The sequence below is a fragment of the Muscardinus avellanarius genome, assembly GCF_963383645.1.
Source record: "Muscardinus avellanarius genome assembly, chromosome: 15".
Taxonomy (NCBI): Eukaryota; Metazoa; Chordata; class Mammalia; order Rodentia; family Gliridae; genus Muscardinus; species Muscardinus avellanarius.
The window spans coordinates 88,121,970-88,136,315 of record NC_137801.1 but is presented as its reverse complement, the minus strand read 5'-3'; the positions used below and the strand labels follow the sequence as shown (position 1 = coordinate 88,136,315).

The window sequence follows — 14,346 nt, the reverse complement described above, 5'->3', positions numbered from 1 at the left end:
CCCAGCACCCGCACCCCACAGGCGGGCTTCAGCATGAATCAAGCTATCCAGGCACTGTGGCACCTGCCTCTAATCCCAGGACTTGGGAGGCTGAGGCAGGAGGATTGCAGGCTGGAGGCAAGCCTCAGCAACCCAGCAGATCACTCAGCAAGCTCCTGTTTTAAACTAAAAAGTAAAAAAAAAAAAAAAAAAAAAAAAAAAAAGGCTGGGGGGTTGCTCAGAGGTAGAGTGCCCATGAGTTCAACACACACACACACATACACACACACACACACACCCTGAACAAGTGGATGAAGCTGGCCTCACCCACTGTCTCTGCTCCAGGCTCTGCCCGGTCAACTCAGCCGACCACATTCCACCTGCCACTTCTGGGTTCATTTCCAACCCTAACTCTCTTCCTCCTCTGGAAAAGGGTAACTGCAGAATTAATCAGTCAAACCTGGGGTTTTTTTGCAAGCGCCAGGGACCATCCTTCAAGATTCAGCGTGGCCCAGGGCGATCCAGGTCCGGGATGCCTCCCTGATGGACGGCGCCTCTGCCTGCCAGGCTCCTCCCCCAGCACTCGTCCAAGTTCCATGCCCGCTCCCGCCAGGACCGGCGCCTCCCAAGGTCACCTCCTCTTTTGAGGGTGGCAGGGAAGATAAGCCCATGGTGCAGACCAACATTTATACTCTCACCGTTTTCTAGCCTGAGCATCAGTGGCCGCGCGTCCCCGCGTCACCCTTGCACGTCTGTGGGCTTCTTCACATCTGGCGCCAGCTGCTTCCCACTGGAGTGGGAGGCGTCAGCCCGGCCAGGGCTCAGTGGGACTGAAATGCCCCGAGACCGCCGCCTGCAGGGCCTCCCTGATTAAGCAAGCAGCACATGTGAGGGGCAGCGGCCCTTCCGTGAATGCTGCACCCCCGGGTTAGTGCTAGTGCTGAGTAGCTTTGGCGCCGAATCAAGTCAGCTTAGAGCCAGGCGCCTGTGCCCCTGGGGACGCTGAGCGAGCTTCCAGAATGTTCCCAGGCTGCGGCCCCCAACACGGAGCTCAGCACCTGCATCAGGGGCACCTTGTGAGGGCGAGGCCCGGCCTTTCTGGGGGGTGGATCCTGATATCAGCACCACTTTTACAGTAGAAAACAGTATCAGACACCAAGCTGCCCTTGCCCCACAGAAGCGACGCCCCGGCTGCTGCCCGTGGGGGCTGGCCGCAGTGGGAGACACACAGGGCCACACAGGGCTGGGTGCTGGGGTCCAGCCGGCGCACCCGCACGGACGCTCCCCAGCAGGCTCGGCCAGCGCGGGCTGTGCCTGCCCACCACTTCTTACTCCTGACCACCCACGGGCTTTGACGCTGCCCACGGCCACAGAGAGGACCTCAGGTCTCCTGCCCACGAGGCCTCTTGGCACACGGGCCGGCCGCGGGCAGCCATCTTTCCACCTAAGGACCTTCTAAGTGATCGAATGCAATTGAGTCTATCAAGACTCCTCAGGTGACTCAGGCCGCGGCCCCTCAGTCCCCAGGGCTGCCCATCCCGTTCTTCCCAGAGAGGCCTTTTCTCTCCTGGCCTGACTGACACATTGGCCTGGGAAGGAGCTCCGGGGAGAGGGTTTTCCACGTGGCCGCTCCGCGAGCGCCCCACACGGCTGGGAAGCGCCCAGGCTGTCTAGAGTCCCTTAGTTGTCAGTGTGACAAAGATTCCCTCTAGTTCCCCTCACATGGCCAAGGAGCAGTGGCCAGCGGTCCCTATCCAGCCCGGGTGCGGGGCTGCCGTCCACACAGGTGCCCGCGTCCGCCTGGCACCCAGAGCAGCCCTGGCAGGTCCGGTTCCCCTCGGGCGCCCGCCACAGCACCACAGCTGCCGGGGCCTTGGCGGGACCGTCCCGGCCCTGCGGCGTCTCCTGAGGCAGTTAGGGCCTGTCAAGTGGGCGAGCTGGGTTTTCCCCTCTCTCCTGCCTTCTAACTGCCCTGCTTCCTCTTCTCAACACAGGTAGGTGGTAGCTAGTTAAAGCATAAGCAGTAACAGTTAATTGTAAGCCAGCCTCGTGGCTGGGCCATACAGCCCTTGTCTCTGCAGACGGCTCTGTTCATCCCAAGGGCCTGCTCTCGGCCCTGCCTCTGGGCAGCCAGGCCCCTCTGCCCCTCAAGGGGAGGCCCTTAGGGGCCACCCGTGTGGGCCCCGCATCCGGTGTGTGCACCACGCATGCCCACGGCCCCCCGTCCTCTGGGGCTGGTCATGGGATCAGGCCTCCCACACAGAACAAAAAAGGAGGTTCTCATTTGCAGGGTGACTGGATCCCAGGGCCAGGCCGGGGCGGGGCATCGACCACGCTCAGAGCGCCCTGAGCGCGGGTGCCCAGGGTGGCGGGGCTGTGGTGCAGCCCTTGGCACTGTGCCAGCCTTTTGCCTTGTAAGCAAGAGACACGGGTAGGTGTGTGCCTGGCCGTGTTCCTGAGAGATGGGCTTGAAGGAGTGTTGGCCGAGCCCCTGCTCGGTGCCAGGTCATGTCCGTCCAGCACGCGGCTCACCCGGAACACTGCTTTTCATTGGTTGTGTATCTAATGAGAAGGAGCTGCTAGTACTCCAGTTTCAGACGTAGACTCGCAGCAACAAACAGTTTTCTCTTACTCCTGGCCCTCGGTGACGTTGGGACCCCAGAACGCCCCGCCTGTCCCTCACTCTTGAGGTCTCCGCACAAGTGCCAAGCTTCTGCGCAGCTCAAACTAGACCCTGGACTCTTAGTGACAGCCGGCCGTGGTGGCGCACACCTGCTCTCCCAGTTACTTGGGAGGCCGAGACAGGAGGCTCACAGGTTTGAGGCTAGCCACACCAACTTAGTGACACCCTGTTTTCTTTCTTTCTTTCTTTCTTTCTTTTCTTTCTTTCTTTCTTTCTTTCTTTCTTTCTTTCTTTTTTTTTTTCAGTACTAGAGTTCCTGGAAGCCCTTCTACCTCCAGGCTACACTCCCAGACCTATTTTATATTTTTTTATTTGGAAACAGGGTCTCTTAAGCCAGCGAGGCTGGCTCCGAACCAGTGTGATCCTCCTGTCTCCGCCTCCCAAGCGCGGGGATGACAAGCGTGCGCCACCACGCCCGGCCACCCTGTTTCCAAAATAAAAAATAGGGCCGGTGTGTAGCTTGGAGGTAGAATGGCCTCTTGGGTTCAGTGCCAAGTATTCACAAAACAAAAACCCTTCAGTGACAATTACCCCTTCCAGTGAAACTTTAATTTTGAAAAAGGCCCTTTGGTGCTCAGAACTTAACTTTTTTAAACCTAAGAAGAAATGTTTACTGGTGGAACTTACTGTGCCACAACAGATAAGCAGTGGGGTGGGCGCTGTCTGCACATACCCACGGCGGCCCCTCCTAGGAACACTGATGCGGCCCAGTACGTGTGCCGCCGTGCCAGCCACTGCGGCTGCAGATATCAAGGGGACGTGGCTGGGCTGGGGAGGCTGAGACAGGAGGTTCCAGGCCAGCCGCAGCCACTTAGTGAGGCCCCCCGCAACTTCGTGAGACCCTGTTTCCAAATGAAAAGTAAAATAGGGCTGGGATACAGCCTGGAGGTAGACTGTTCCTGGATTTAATCTCCAGCAGCGCGCGCGCACACACACACACACACACACACACACACACACACACGTGACGTGGCCCTTAACCTCAGGTAGCGGCCTGATGAGTAGGTGAGGTTGGGACATCACTACAGCCCAGTGACCGGGGCCTGGGAATGGGCCTGCAGCACTTGCAGAGCCCCCAGCTCAGCATGGATGTAGGGAGGACTTCCTGGAGGAGGAGCACTGGAGCTGAGCTCCCACGTGCCCACAGGTAGTTAAGTTGAGCCCACTGTGTGGGTTCCGTGGTGCTTGCTACGGTGTTGGTGTGCACAGCCCTGTTTTCCATTTATAAAGTGCGTGGGGCGCATTGGCGTGTGTCCTGGGAGCTGAGGGTCACAGGCAGCCGCCTCTCCAGGGAAGGGATCCAGAGCTCTCGTTCCTGCCGTGCACATCTCTCCAGCTGACCTCTAGAAATCTTGCCGTTACAGCATTCCCCATTCCTTCTTTGGCTTGGAAGACTTTCCGGCTTCCCCTTGTTAATATCCAAGCTGGGCCTCTCTGGGAGAGAGCGCAGCAGAGACCCTGTTGACCAACAGTCGCTGTAGCCTGGGAGGGAGGTGGTCTCCAGGCGGGAGGCAGGGATAGAGAGGAGAGGGCCCGCTGGGATGAGGAGCAGAAAGGCAGCAGGTTCCTGTCTTGCCAAAGAGGCTCCTCCCTGCTGTGGGCGGGTCTGCACTTCACCCAGCTCCTCCACGAAGCTGTGGTCTGGTCCAGGCCACCAGGAACAAGTGCTACCCGTGCCCCATCACCAGGGGCGCTATGACACCCGATGGCAGCATCCTGGGGCCATTACACCTGCTCCGCCCCAGGCACATGCCCCGGAGCAGCTGAGTCACTAGGCGGAGAACCAGCCAGGAAGCAGAAACACGAGGGCCCCGGGAGCCTGGAGGACGCTGCCGCCCTGGGTGTCTGGCGGAGCTCGAGGAGGGCGCGCCGCCCTGAACTCGCCTCTCTGCTACCTCTGCACACAGCTTCAGGGGGCAGATTCCACAAGAGATGCAGGAACCTTAGAAGGATTTGGCGGGAATCATATCTAGGAAAACGAGGGCGAAATTCAGCGCTTTGAGAGTTCGCGGGAGGAGAGGACAGAGCTTGGCCAGAACTCATCGTCTTACCATGGAAATAGAGGTCCAGAGACGGAGAGAAATCCATCCGGGAGTCCAGACGTTACGGGATTCCCAGTGCCCAGAGGGGTACACACTTCCCAGCACACGGTGAGGGCCGGCCGTGTTGGGAGGGTTGACTGTTCTGCTGTACCTGCTTAATTCTTCCCCTCGCCCCGACCAAATTTTAGCTGCTTCATTTTGGGTTAATTTCATAATGTTCAAACATCAACGGAGGGGGAAACCACCATGGACATGGACAATGAGATGGGGCAGGAAAAAGAAAGGAGAAGAGCTTCGGTCAGGCGTGCTGCCTCCCTCCCACACGCAGCAGGCGCCAGCACACGGGTAAGGCGGGGGAAGATGGAAGGGAAAAATTAGTTCTGGACCAAAGGCCACATGGCACGAATGGATCAACCAATCGCCGCTTCCACCTGGAGTCTCCAATGGAGTCTTCACCTTTGAGAACAACCTTGCCACCTTTATTTCTTCTAGATGGGGAAGGGGCAGTGTGGAACTGGACCGGATGGAGCTGGGCCCAGTGGGGTTTACCTGTAATCCCAGAAGGAGGGAAGCCGAGACAGGAGAATCACAGGTCGCGGCCATCCTCGGCAACTGGACAAGGCTCTCAGCAATTCAGTGAGGCCCTGGGAGTGTAACTCAGAGACAGAATCCACTGGGTTCGATCCCCAGGCCCACACACACAGAAGAAAGAGAAATGACAGCGTAAGGGTGGGGCTGCTGGCTCATTTCTTGCTGAATGGTAAAGGCAAGTAGAACTATTGGTAATCATTTGATTAATGTGTTACATCTTGAAAAAAACGTTCCCCAGAAAGATAGCATGTTCCAGGCAGGAGGAAATCCAATTGTATAAGTAAGGTATTATTAAAAGGGCAAGACTCAGATTGGATGAAAAATGAGACCCAATACATGATCTATTTTTTTTTTTTTTTTTTGGTGGTACTGGGGTTCCTGGAAGCCCTTCTACCTCGGGGCTACACTCCCAGACCTATTTTTACATTTTTATTTGGAAACAGGGTCTCCTAAACCAGCGCATGCGCGGCTGGCTTCGAACCTGCGCGATCCTCCTGTCTCTGCCTCCCAAGCGCGGGGATTACAAGCGTGCGCCACCACGCCCGGCCTACATGATCTATTTTTAAAAGGTAGGCTTCTGCTCCCAGGACGATGGGGTGGCCAGCCCAGCCCTAGTCTTTCTGCTCAGCACAACTGAAAGCTCCGTGCATTGTATGTGGAACGACGACTCACTGGCCGTGGTGGCACACCTGCAGTTCAGACACCCAGGAGGCTGAGGTTGGGGGATGAAGAGCTCCAGCTGGGCTCAGCGGCGCACACTTGTAATCCTAGTACTTGGGAGGCTGAGACAGGAGGATCATGGGTTCTCAGCCAGCCTCAGCAACTGAGTGAGACCATGTCTCAAAATTAAAAACAATAAATAAAATAGGGCTGATGTATAGTTTGGAGGTAGAATGCCTCTGGGTTCAATCTTCAGTACCACAACCACCGAGAGAGAGAGAGAGAGAGAGAGAGAGAGAGAGAGAGAGAGAAGACGAGACTGTGTGTGCATTTTCACACTCAGCCTGAACAACATAGAGACCCCCTATCTCAAAAAAAAAAAAAAGCACTAAAAGGCAGAGGTGGCCGCCAGCTAAGAGCCTCGTGACCCAAGGGATACAGCAGAAGTCTTCTGGATTCTTTGCATGCCTTAAGTGTCCCTAAATTGCCAAAGAAGCTGGCAACCTAGAAAAGGCTACCCTAAAAGAAGAGGAAGAAAAGGAAGAGGAGGAGGAAGAAGAAGAGGAGGAAGAGAAATAGGAGGAGGAGGAAGAAGAGGAAGAGGAGGAGGTGGGAAAGGAAGAGGAAGAGAAGGAGAAGGAAGAGGAAGAGGAGAAAGATAAGGAAGAGGAAGAGAAGGAGGATGAAGAGGAGAAGGAGTTTCCACCTACTCTAGTCAAAGGAGCAAGAAAGGAACAGCCTCGGAAGACAGACTTCTACGTAACAACTGCCATACTCTAGCCAAACACCCTGGAGAAACCTATGGCCCGGCCTTCGCCCGTGCCAGGAAGGGCTGGTGGGCACGCTGCCTCCCATGCTCATGAGACTACGATGAGGAAGTGTGACCCCGTCACGAGGGAGCTGGCGTTTCCCCTCCACTTGGCAGTAACTCGCCCTCCTCTGCCCCACACCGGGTCTCTGGAGACCATTCGCAGAGCTGGACTTCACGCTCCATCCAGCAAAAACAATTCCCCCACTCACCCACACTGTAGCGGTGCCAGGCCAGGCGAAATGAGGAGTGGGGACTCTCACCACCCCCAGCACAATGAGGCCGCCCTGCAGGTCAGTGGGGGCCATGAGCTTCCTCCTGCCTGGGCTGTCGGCAGAGGCTGCGGTGGACACACACATGCGCGCGTGCGTGCGCACACACACACACGCGCACACACACCCCATGGAGCTGTATCACCAGAAGCTAGCTAAAACAAGATTTAAACAAAATCCAAATTTTCATCATAGAAAAATCCAAATTGTGCAAGGTTCCGCCAGAAGTCACTTGTAATACCAAGAGCCAGAAATATTCCAAACTGAATGAGTCAGCAGCAGCAACACCAAGGTGATGGCGGTGTTAAACACAATCTGAGATGCAGTTGTGGTGGTGCACGCTTGTGACCCCAGTGCTTGGGAGGCTGAGACAGGAGGATCGAGGTTTACAGCCAGCCTCGGCTACTTGGTGAGGCTCTTTGCAACTCAGTGAAACGCTGTTTCAAAATAAAAAAGAATCAAAAATAGGGCTGGAGGTGTAGCTCAGAGGTAGAATGCCCTGTATTCCATCCCCAGTACTAAAAAAAAAAAAAAAAAAGATCTGAGAAGGATTTCAAGGTAGCAGCCATACACATACTTTGGAGATATTATGAATATACTTGAAACAAATAAAATGATAGAAAGTACCACCAAAGACAGAGTCCCAGCAGAGAAACAGGAAGCACAAAGAACCAAGTGGAAAAGTTAGAATAATAACAATAACTGAAATAAAAATCTCAATAGATGAGCTCCACAACGGGGGGGGGGGGAGATACGGAAGCCAAGAGACAACGATAGAAACGAGTGAATCTGAATAACACACGGGAAGCCAGTGGGTACAAAGGAGCCCCGAGGACTTCTGGGATTGCGAACATATCTAAGTCCGTATTGTCAGGCTTCCAGAAGGAGAGAGAAGAAGGTGCGGCTATAATAGCAATCAAGGAAATAATGGTTTACAAATCCCTCCGTTTGGTGAAGCGTAAACCTACAGACTCAAGAACAAACAGGGTAAGCCCAAGTAAATCTATGCCAGGACCATCACAGCCAAGAGTACAAAGAGCCTTCCACAGCCACGATGAAAACATTTCATCTATGGGGGAAACAATTCAATGGCCGAGATGTGTCACCAGGCGCCACAGAGGACAGAAGGAAGTGACACAGACTTAAGTTTTGAGGGAAACAGAATTGTCAACGAGAATCCCATATCGGTCACAATATCCTTGGGGAGTCAAGAAGAAATCAAGATATTCTAAAGTGAAGGAAAACAAAACAATCTGTCATCAGACTGTCTACACTGAAGGAGTAGATAAAAGTTCTCCAAGTAGAAGGGATGTGAAGTTGACTAAAACAGGACGTGATGAGAGAGGGACCATCAGGAAAGAAAAATAATAAAGAGGACGGAGGACAGGAGCGTCGCAGGCTCGGGAACAGCCCAGCAGCACAGTGAGACCTGCAGCCTAGGGAGACCTTGTCTGAAACCAAAAAACAAAAGGCTGGAGGGCGGGGTGGAGCTTGGAGGCAGAATGCCTGGGTTCCATCCCAGAACTAAAAAATAAAAATAAAAAAGATTACTGTAGACAGACATCAATCAGTGGGTCAAAATAGGAATGCAGAAACCGACCGAAGCCAAGCTGCCGAGCGCCTTTTGGTGGGACGGCACAGGCATTCCCAATGCACAGGAGGCGGCCACCGAACAACGGACTGGAGTGGTCGGACATTCCCAGCCCAGTGAGGGGGACCGCCGCGCCAAGTGGCCGAGGACAGCGAGTGAGCTGAGCTCAACCAACTCTAGGTTGAAAAAGAAAGTCAGGGAGAAGAGCCCGGCCACCGGCCCGCGCCTTTCCTCTGCGTGCTGCGCGGGCTCGGGGCCAGCGTGCCAGTCGGCTTTCCTCTAACAGAATGGACACCGCAGGCAAATCAGCCCACGGTGAGAAGACGTTCATTTCAGCCCGTGATTGGGCGGTGCATCCTGACGGGAGTGTGTGGTCAAGTAAAACTATTTCATGGTCAAGAGCAGGAGGAAGAGAGAGAAAGACAGAAATAGGGATCCGGGGTCCCAGCACCCCTTCAGGGCTGCCCACTGGCAGGGCTTCCTCTAGGACCCACCTCTTAATGATCCCACCACCTTCCGGGAGTGCCAGGCCTCCACCACATTTAAATTAAACTACATCTGAATAAAAATACAGCTGAGCCCGATGTGGTGGCACACGCCTGCAGTCCCAGTACTTGGGAGGCTGAGACAGGAAGGTCCCGGGGTAAAGGACAGCCTTGGCAAGTAGAGACTCTCCACCCAGCAAAACCCTGCTTTCAAATAAGAAATAAAATCGGACTGGGAATATAGCTTGGAGATGAATGCCTCTGGTTCAATCCTTAGTAATGAGCGCATGCGCACACACACACATGCACGCACGCACACACACGCACGTGCGCACACGCACACACACACACACACACACACACACACACACACACTACCGCAGTGGTGAGGGGGAGACCTCTACAAAGCCGTGCGTCCTGACTCTGCTCTCAACACTGAGTGTGGTATGGCGTGTGTGCCTGGACCACAGGTGGAGTGTGTGTTGCTGGAGCGTGGCGACCAAGGTCTTGCAGCCGACTACCGGGTCCCCAAGTATCCCGAGCTTCAGGAGCACGTTCCCTGCCAGCCTGCCCACGGGGTTCAGAGGCCCTCCGCCAAGCCCAGCTGGCACCCAGCCTGGTCTCCAGAGCTCGCCCTCGGTCTGCCCGTGCACCTGTCAGTCTACTGAAGATGAGTTTCCGGTGCTTGTCCCAGCCCGGCATCGAGGGGCCGGGTACAGCTGTATCTAGGTTTCTCGGGAAGGCTGGGACCTGCCGAGCCTTGGCTGACTCCGCGTGGTCTGTCCTCACTCTGGCAAGTGTGTATGTTTGATCCACCACAGCACCACCTCGTGCCCCGTCGTCACCCCCCTGGGTGCTCTGTCCCCGCAAGGAGACGCAGCCACTTCTGTCCAAGAACTCAGCCCTTATGTGGCCAAGAGAGAGTCAGGCGGGCTCCGCCGGGTCCAGTGGCTCCGAAGAGCAAGACCACCTGATCTTGCCCACCCCGCTCCCCTGAATGGTCCAGAATGATCCCATTGGCACTGCCTAGGAACTTTCCAAGCCAGAGAGCCTTTTCAGATTTTATACAAATAAGTCTGTCTCAGCGGTGGGCACCTGAACTCACACTGGGAGCCGTTGGCACCGGGACCGGGAGGCGAACCCCAAGGCTTAGAGGAGCCCTGCTCCAGTCTGGCCCAATTCCCAGTTGCTTTCCTATCACAAGGACTGCTCTTAGAACTTGCAAAGCCAATACTTTTTTGCTAATGCTGACAGAAATTCCTTAAGCTAGGAGCGAGCGCCTCTGCCCATCAATTTTACGGGGAGTAAGGCAGCTCCCCAGCGGCTGAGATCTGAGGCAGGAGGCCGGGCACTTCATCACTGTGAGAGAACTGGGTTGTTGCCAGGGAGGCTGCCCGGCCTCACGCTGCTGCCGCAGCCGCACATTAATAAGCTGTGCTCGTCTTCCCTGACCCCGGAGGGCAGCGCAGTCCTTTGGCTTTTTCTTCCAGCTTATTATGCAGCGCGGGCCCGGGACAGGGGCTGCCTGGCTGTCATGAATCGCGGCAGCCTCCCTGTCCTCCCTTGGTGGTCCCGGAGGGCTCAGGCTCCTGGGAACCGGGGCCTTCTGAGTCCTGTGGGCCCTGCTGCTGGGCGAGAACTCCAAATGCACGAGGCGCAGCTCCTGCCTGGCACCGTATCGTGGTCGGGGCGAAGCCACGGGGCTAGAAAATGACAGCAACAGCAGAGTGGGTAGCAGAGGGGGAAGCACACAGATGTGGACATTCGGGAGGAGGAGGGCAGGCTTTCAGGGGAGGGACAGTGGGGAGAGGTCCGGGAGCAAAGCGTCCATACTTTTTTTTATAAGTAGAAGGAATGCACTCTAAAACAATGATATAAAATCTACCATGATAAATACACCAAGCCGTAACATCATCAAGAACCACTGTTAGCAAGTTCTGGGGCGTCTGGAATCGTACTGCTGCACTTTTGCACCACTGGTAGCACAGCAGGGCGGTTCTCGCCAGCATCGCCGCGCATAGGCAGGATGCGCGCTGCGCTGTGTATGGTGGCTTTGACGTCCCTAAGGAGACAGGAGATGCTCGGGTCCTTTACGATATCACGTCGCCCGAAATGTCCTTAGATGGCACGTGACTTAGGGACAGAATTACGTGTATTTAAAAATTATTATAAGCTGGGAGCAGTGGGCATGCTTGTCATCCCAGTACTTGGGAGGCGGACACAGGAGGATCGCGGTTCATGGCCAGCGCCAGCTACTTAGTGAGGCCCTCCGCAACTCAGTGAGACCCTGTTTCAAAATAAAGAATAAAAAGCCGGGTGTGGTGGCGCACGCTTGTAATCCCCGCGCTTGGGAGGCGGAGACAGGAGGATGGCGCTGGTTCGGAGCCAGCCTCGCTGGCTTAAGAGACCCTGTTTCCACATAAAAAAGTTAAAACATAGGTCTGGGAGTGTAGCCCGTGGGAGTGTATCCCGGAGGTAGAAGGGCTTCCAGGAGCCCCAGGACCACCAAAAAAAAAAAAAGAATAAAAAAATGGGCTGGAGTTGTGGCTCAGAGGTAAAATGCCCCTGGGTTCCATCCCCAGTACCGCACAATAAATAACTGAATAAATAAAGAAATATAAAAATCATTATAAAGCAAAATGCTCTTGTTAAGGGGCATGGAGGGTTACGAACTTTGACACAGACCTAGCTGCGCGTAACTATTCCCAGGACCAGGATACGATACAGTCTAACCTCCGGGCCCTGCAGGATGTTGAGCAGGATCCTTGGCCTTCGCACACTAGATGCCAAGTCAGTTCCCAGCTTTGACAACCAAAATGTCTGTAGATGCTGCCAAGTGTGAAATCGTCCACTGTGGAGGACCACTATCTCAGGCCAGCACGCAGGAGCGGATTCACCGGGTCATGCAGCACATGTATAACTTCATGAGAAAGTTTACTCTCCAGATATTCAGCCAACACTTGGTATCACGTGCGTGCGTGTGTGTGTGTGTGTGTGTGTGTGTGTGTGTGAGATGTGGTTACCAGTCCAGTAGGTATGCAGCAGCGTTTCGCTGTGGTGTAATCTGCATTTCCCAGTGGCTGGTGGCGCTGAGCATATTTCCATATACTTTGTGCCATGGGTGTATCTTTAGAGAAGTGTGTTCAGTCGTTGCTCACGTTTAACTGGATAACTTGTTTGCTTACTGCTGAGTTTTGAGAACGCTTTATAAATTCTAAATACAAGTCCTTCACTGGAGGTGCGGTTTGCGAAGATTCCTCCCAGTCGCAGCATGTCTCCATTGCATTAGCAGTGGCTTTTGCAGAGCAGAGGTCCTCAGTTTTGGAGTTCTCAAAGTTTCTTTCATGAATTGTTTGATGTATTGAAGTGCAAGTGAGGGAGGCTGTTGTTTACGAAGTCTCCTCAAACCGTGCCTGGCGGGAGCCATCAAGGTGACACTGTTTAGAATGTGAAAAGTAGGCCGGCCGTGGTGGCGCACGCTTGTCATCCCGCACTTGGGAGGCGGGCACAGGAGGATCGCGCGGGTTCGAAGCCAGCCGAGCTGGCTTAAGAGACCCTGTTTCCAAACAAAAATATAAAATAGGCTTGGTAGTGTAGCCCGGAGGTAGAAGGGTTTCCAGGAACCCCAGTACCACACACAAAAAAAGAGACCCTGTTTCCAAAAATAAACAAATAAATGAATGAATAAATAAATAGAATGTGAAAAGTATTCTTTCACAAACTGAGGAGGGAAGAAAACAGAACTACGTATGTATTTTGTTTTATTCCTATTTGTGGTGCTGGGTATTGAACCTAGGGCTGTTCTACCTCCGAGGTACCTGGCCAGCACATTTATTTTTGATGTTGAAACAGGGTCTCACTAAGTTGCCAAAGCTGGTCTCAGACCCGTGGATCCTCCTGTCCCACCTCTCAAGTACTAGGATTACAGGCACGAGCCACCATGGCCAGCTCTACATGTGTTTTCTAAAACATATTTTGGGGAACCTGTAAATAAGGTTGGTGAGGGAGAATGGGGTGAGGTTAGAGATAGATTAAAATTGGTCGTGCGTTAATATTTCTTGACCCGAGGAACTGATTCAGAGGAGCACGTTGTACTGTTCATTCTACTTTTGTTTGTGCTTTCAATTTTCCATAGACTGGCTTAAAAAAAATAAAACAAGCCAGATATCGTGGCGCATGCCTCTAATTGCAGTACTTGAGAGGCCGAGACAGGTGGAGTGTAGGTTCAGAGGGACCCTCTGCAATTTAGTGAGGCTCTCGGGAACTTTGCGAGACCCTATTTCCAAATAAAAAATAAAATAGTGCTGGGGATGTAGCTTAAAAGTAGAATGCCCCTGGATTTCATCCCTGGCACCAAAAAAAATTAACGACAATAATAAAAACCTATATTGTGCATCCATTTGACACCAAGGATGAGTTCTATGATTCTGTAAGATTTGATCTGATACTATTTTTCTTTTATCTCCTTGGATTCTGCATTTGCTAATATGTTACTGTTCTCCATTTCTTTCTTCTCTCCCACCCCTTAGTTTTGTCTGCTGTATGGAACCAAGCTGGTGTTCCAGGAGCGGGCCTGGTATTTAGAACATAAATACCTGACTCCTGGGGACAGCGTGAAGATCAGGAATCAGGTAAGGTTCCCTGGGGTGCAGAGAACACCGTGTGCATCAGTCCTTGCATCGGAGCTTCCCTAAAATCAGCACTGCCCGCCGAGCACAGCGGCGCAGATCTGTGACCTCAGCTCTTGGAAGGCTGAGACAGGAGGATTGCAGGTTCAAGTCCAGCAGGTGTAATAAAGAAAAGGCTGGGAGGCACAGCTTGGAGATAGACGCCCCCGGGCTCAATCCCCGGTTCCACACACACAACATACGTGGAGACCAGGATGGTTGGTCTCAACAACAGTGGTCTAGGTGTTTCCCCATGGTATGTCTCCAAGATTACTCATTATTTCTTCTGGTGCAACTAACATGCTGATTAACCCATCTTCAGGTGTGTGTGTGTGTGTGTGTGTGTGTGTGTGTGTGAGAGAGAGAGAGAGAGAGAGAGAGAGAGAGAGAGAGAGAGAGAGAGAGAGGCAGAGACCAGGGATTGAACCCAGGGGCATTTTACCTCTAAGCTACACCCCCAGCCCTATTTTTTATTTTTTATTTTAAACAGGGTCTCACTAAGATGTGGGGGGCCTCACTAAGTAGCTGAGGCTGGCCTTGAACATGCAATCCTTCTGTCTCAGCCTCC

The 14,346-nt window shown here is 53.6% G+C and overlaps 1 protein-coding gene across 1 annotated transcript in view; it reads left to right on the top strand.

The window, feature by feature from the left end:
* Positions 1–14,346, top strand: part of ACOXL (acyl-CoA oxidase like) — a gene marked incomplete at both ends in the record, with an annotated part of 233,611 nt that overhangs the window by 207,224 nt on the left and 12,041 nt on the right. The window contains one exon of the mRNA XM_080711449.1: positions 13,641–13,742. Within this exon, the coding sequence (XP_080567575.1) occupies positions 13,641–13,742 (102 nt within the window). The remainder of the gene's footprint in view (positions 1–13,640; positions 13,743–14,346) is intronic.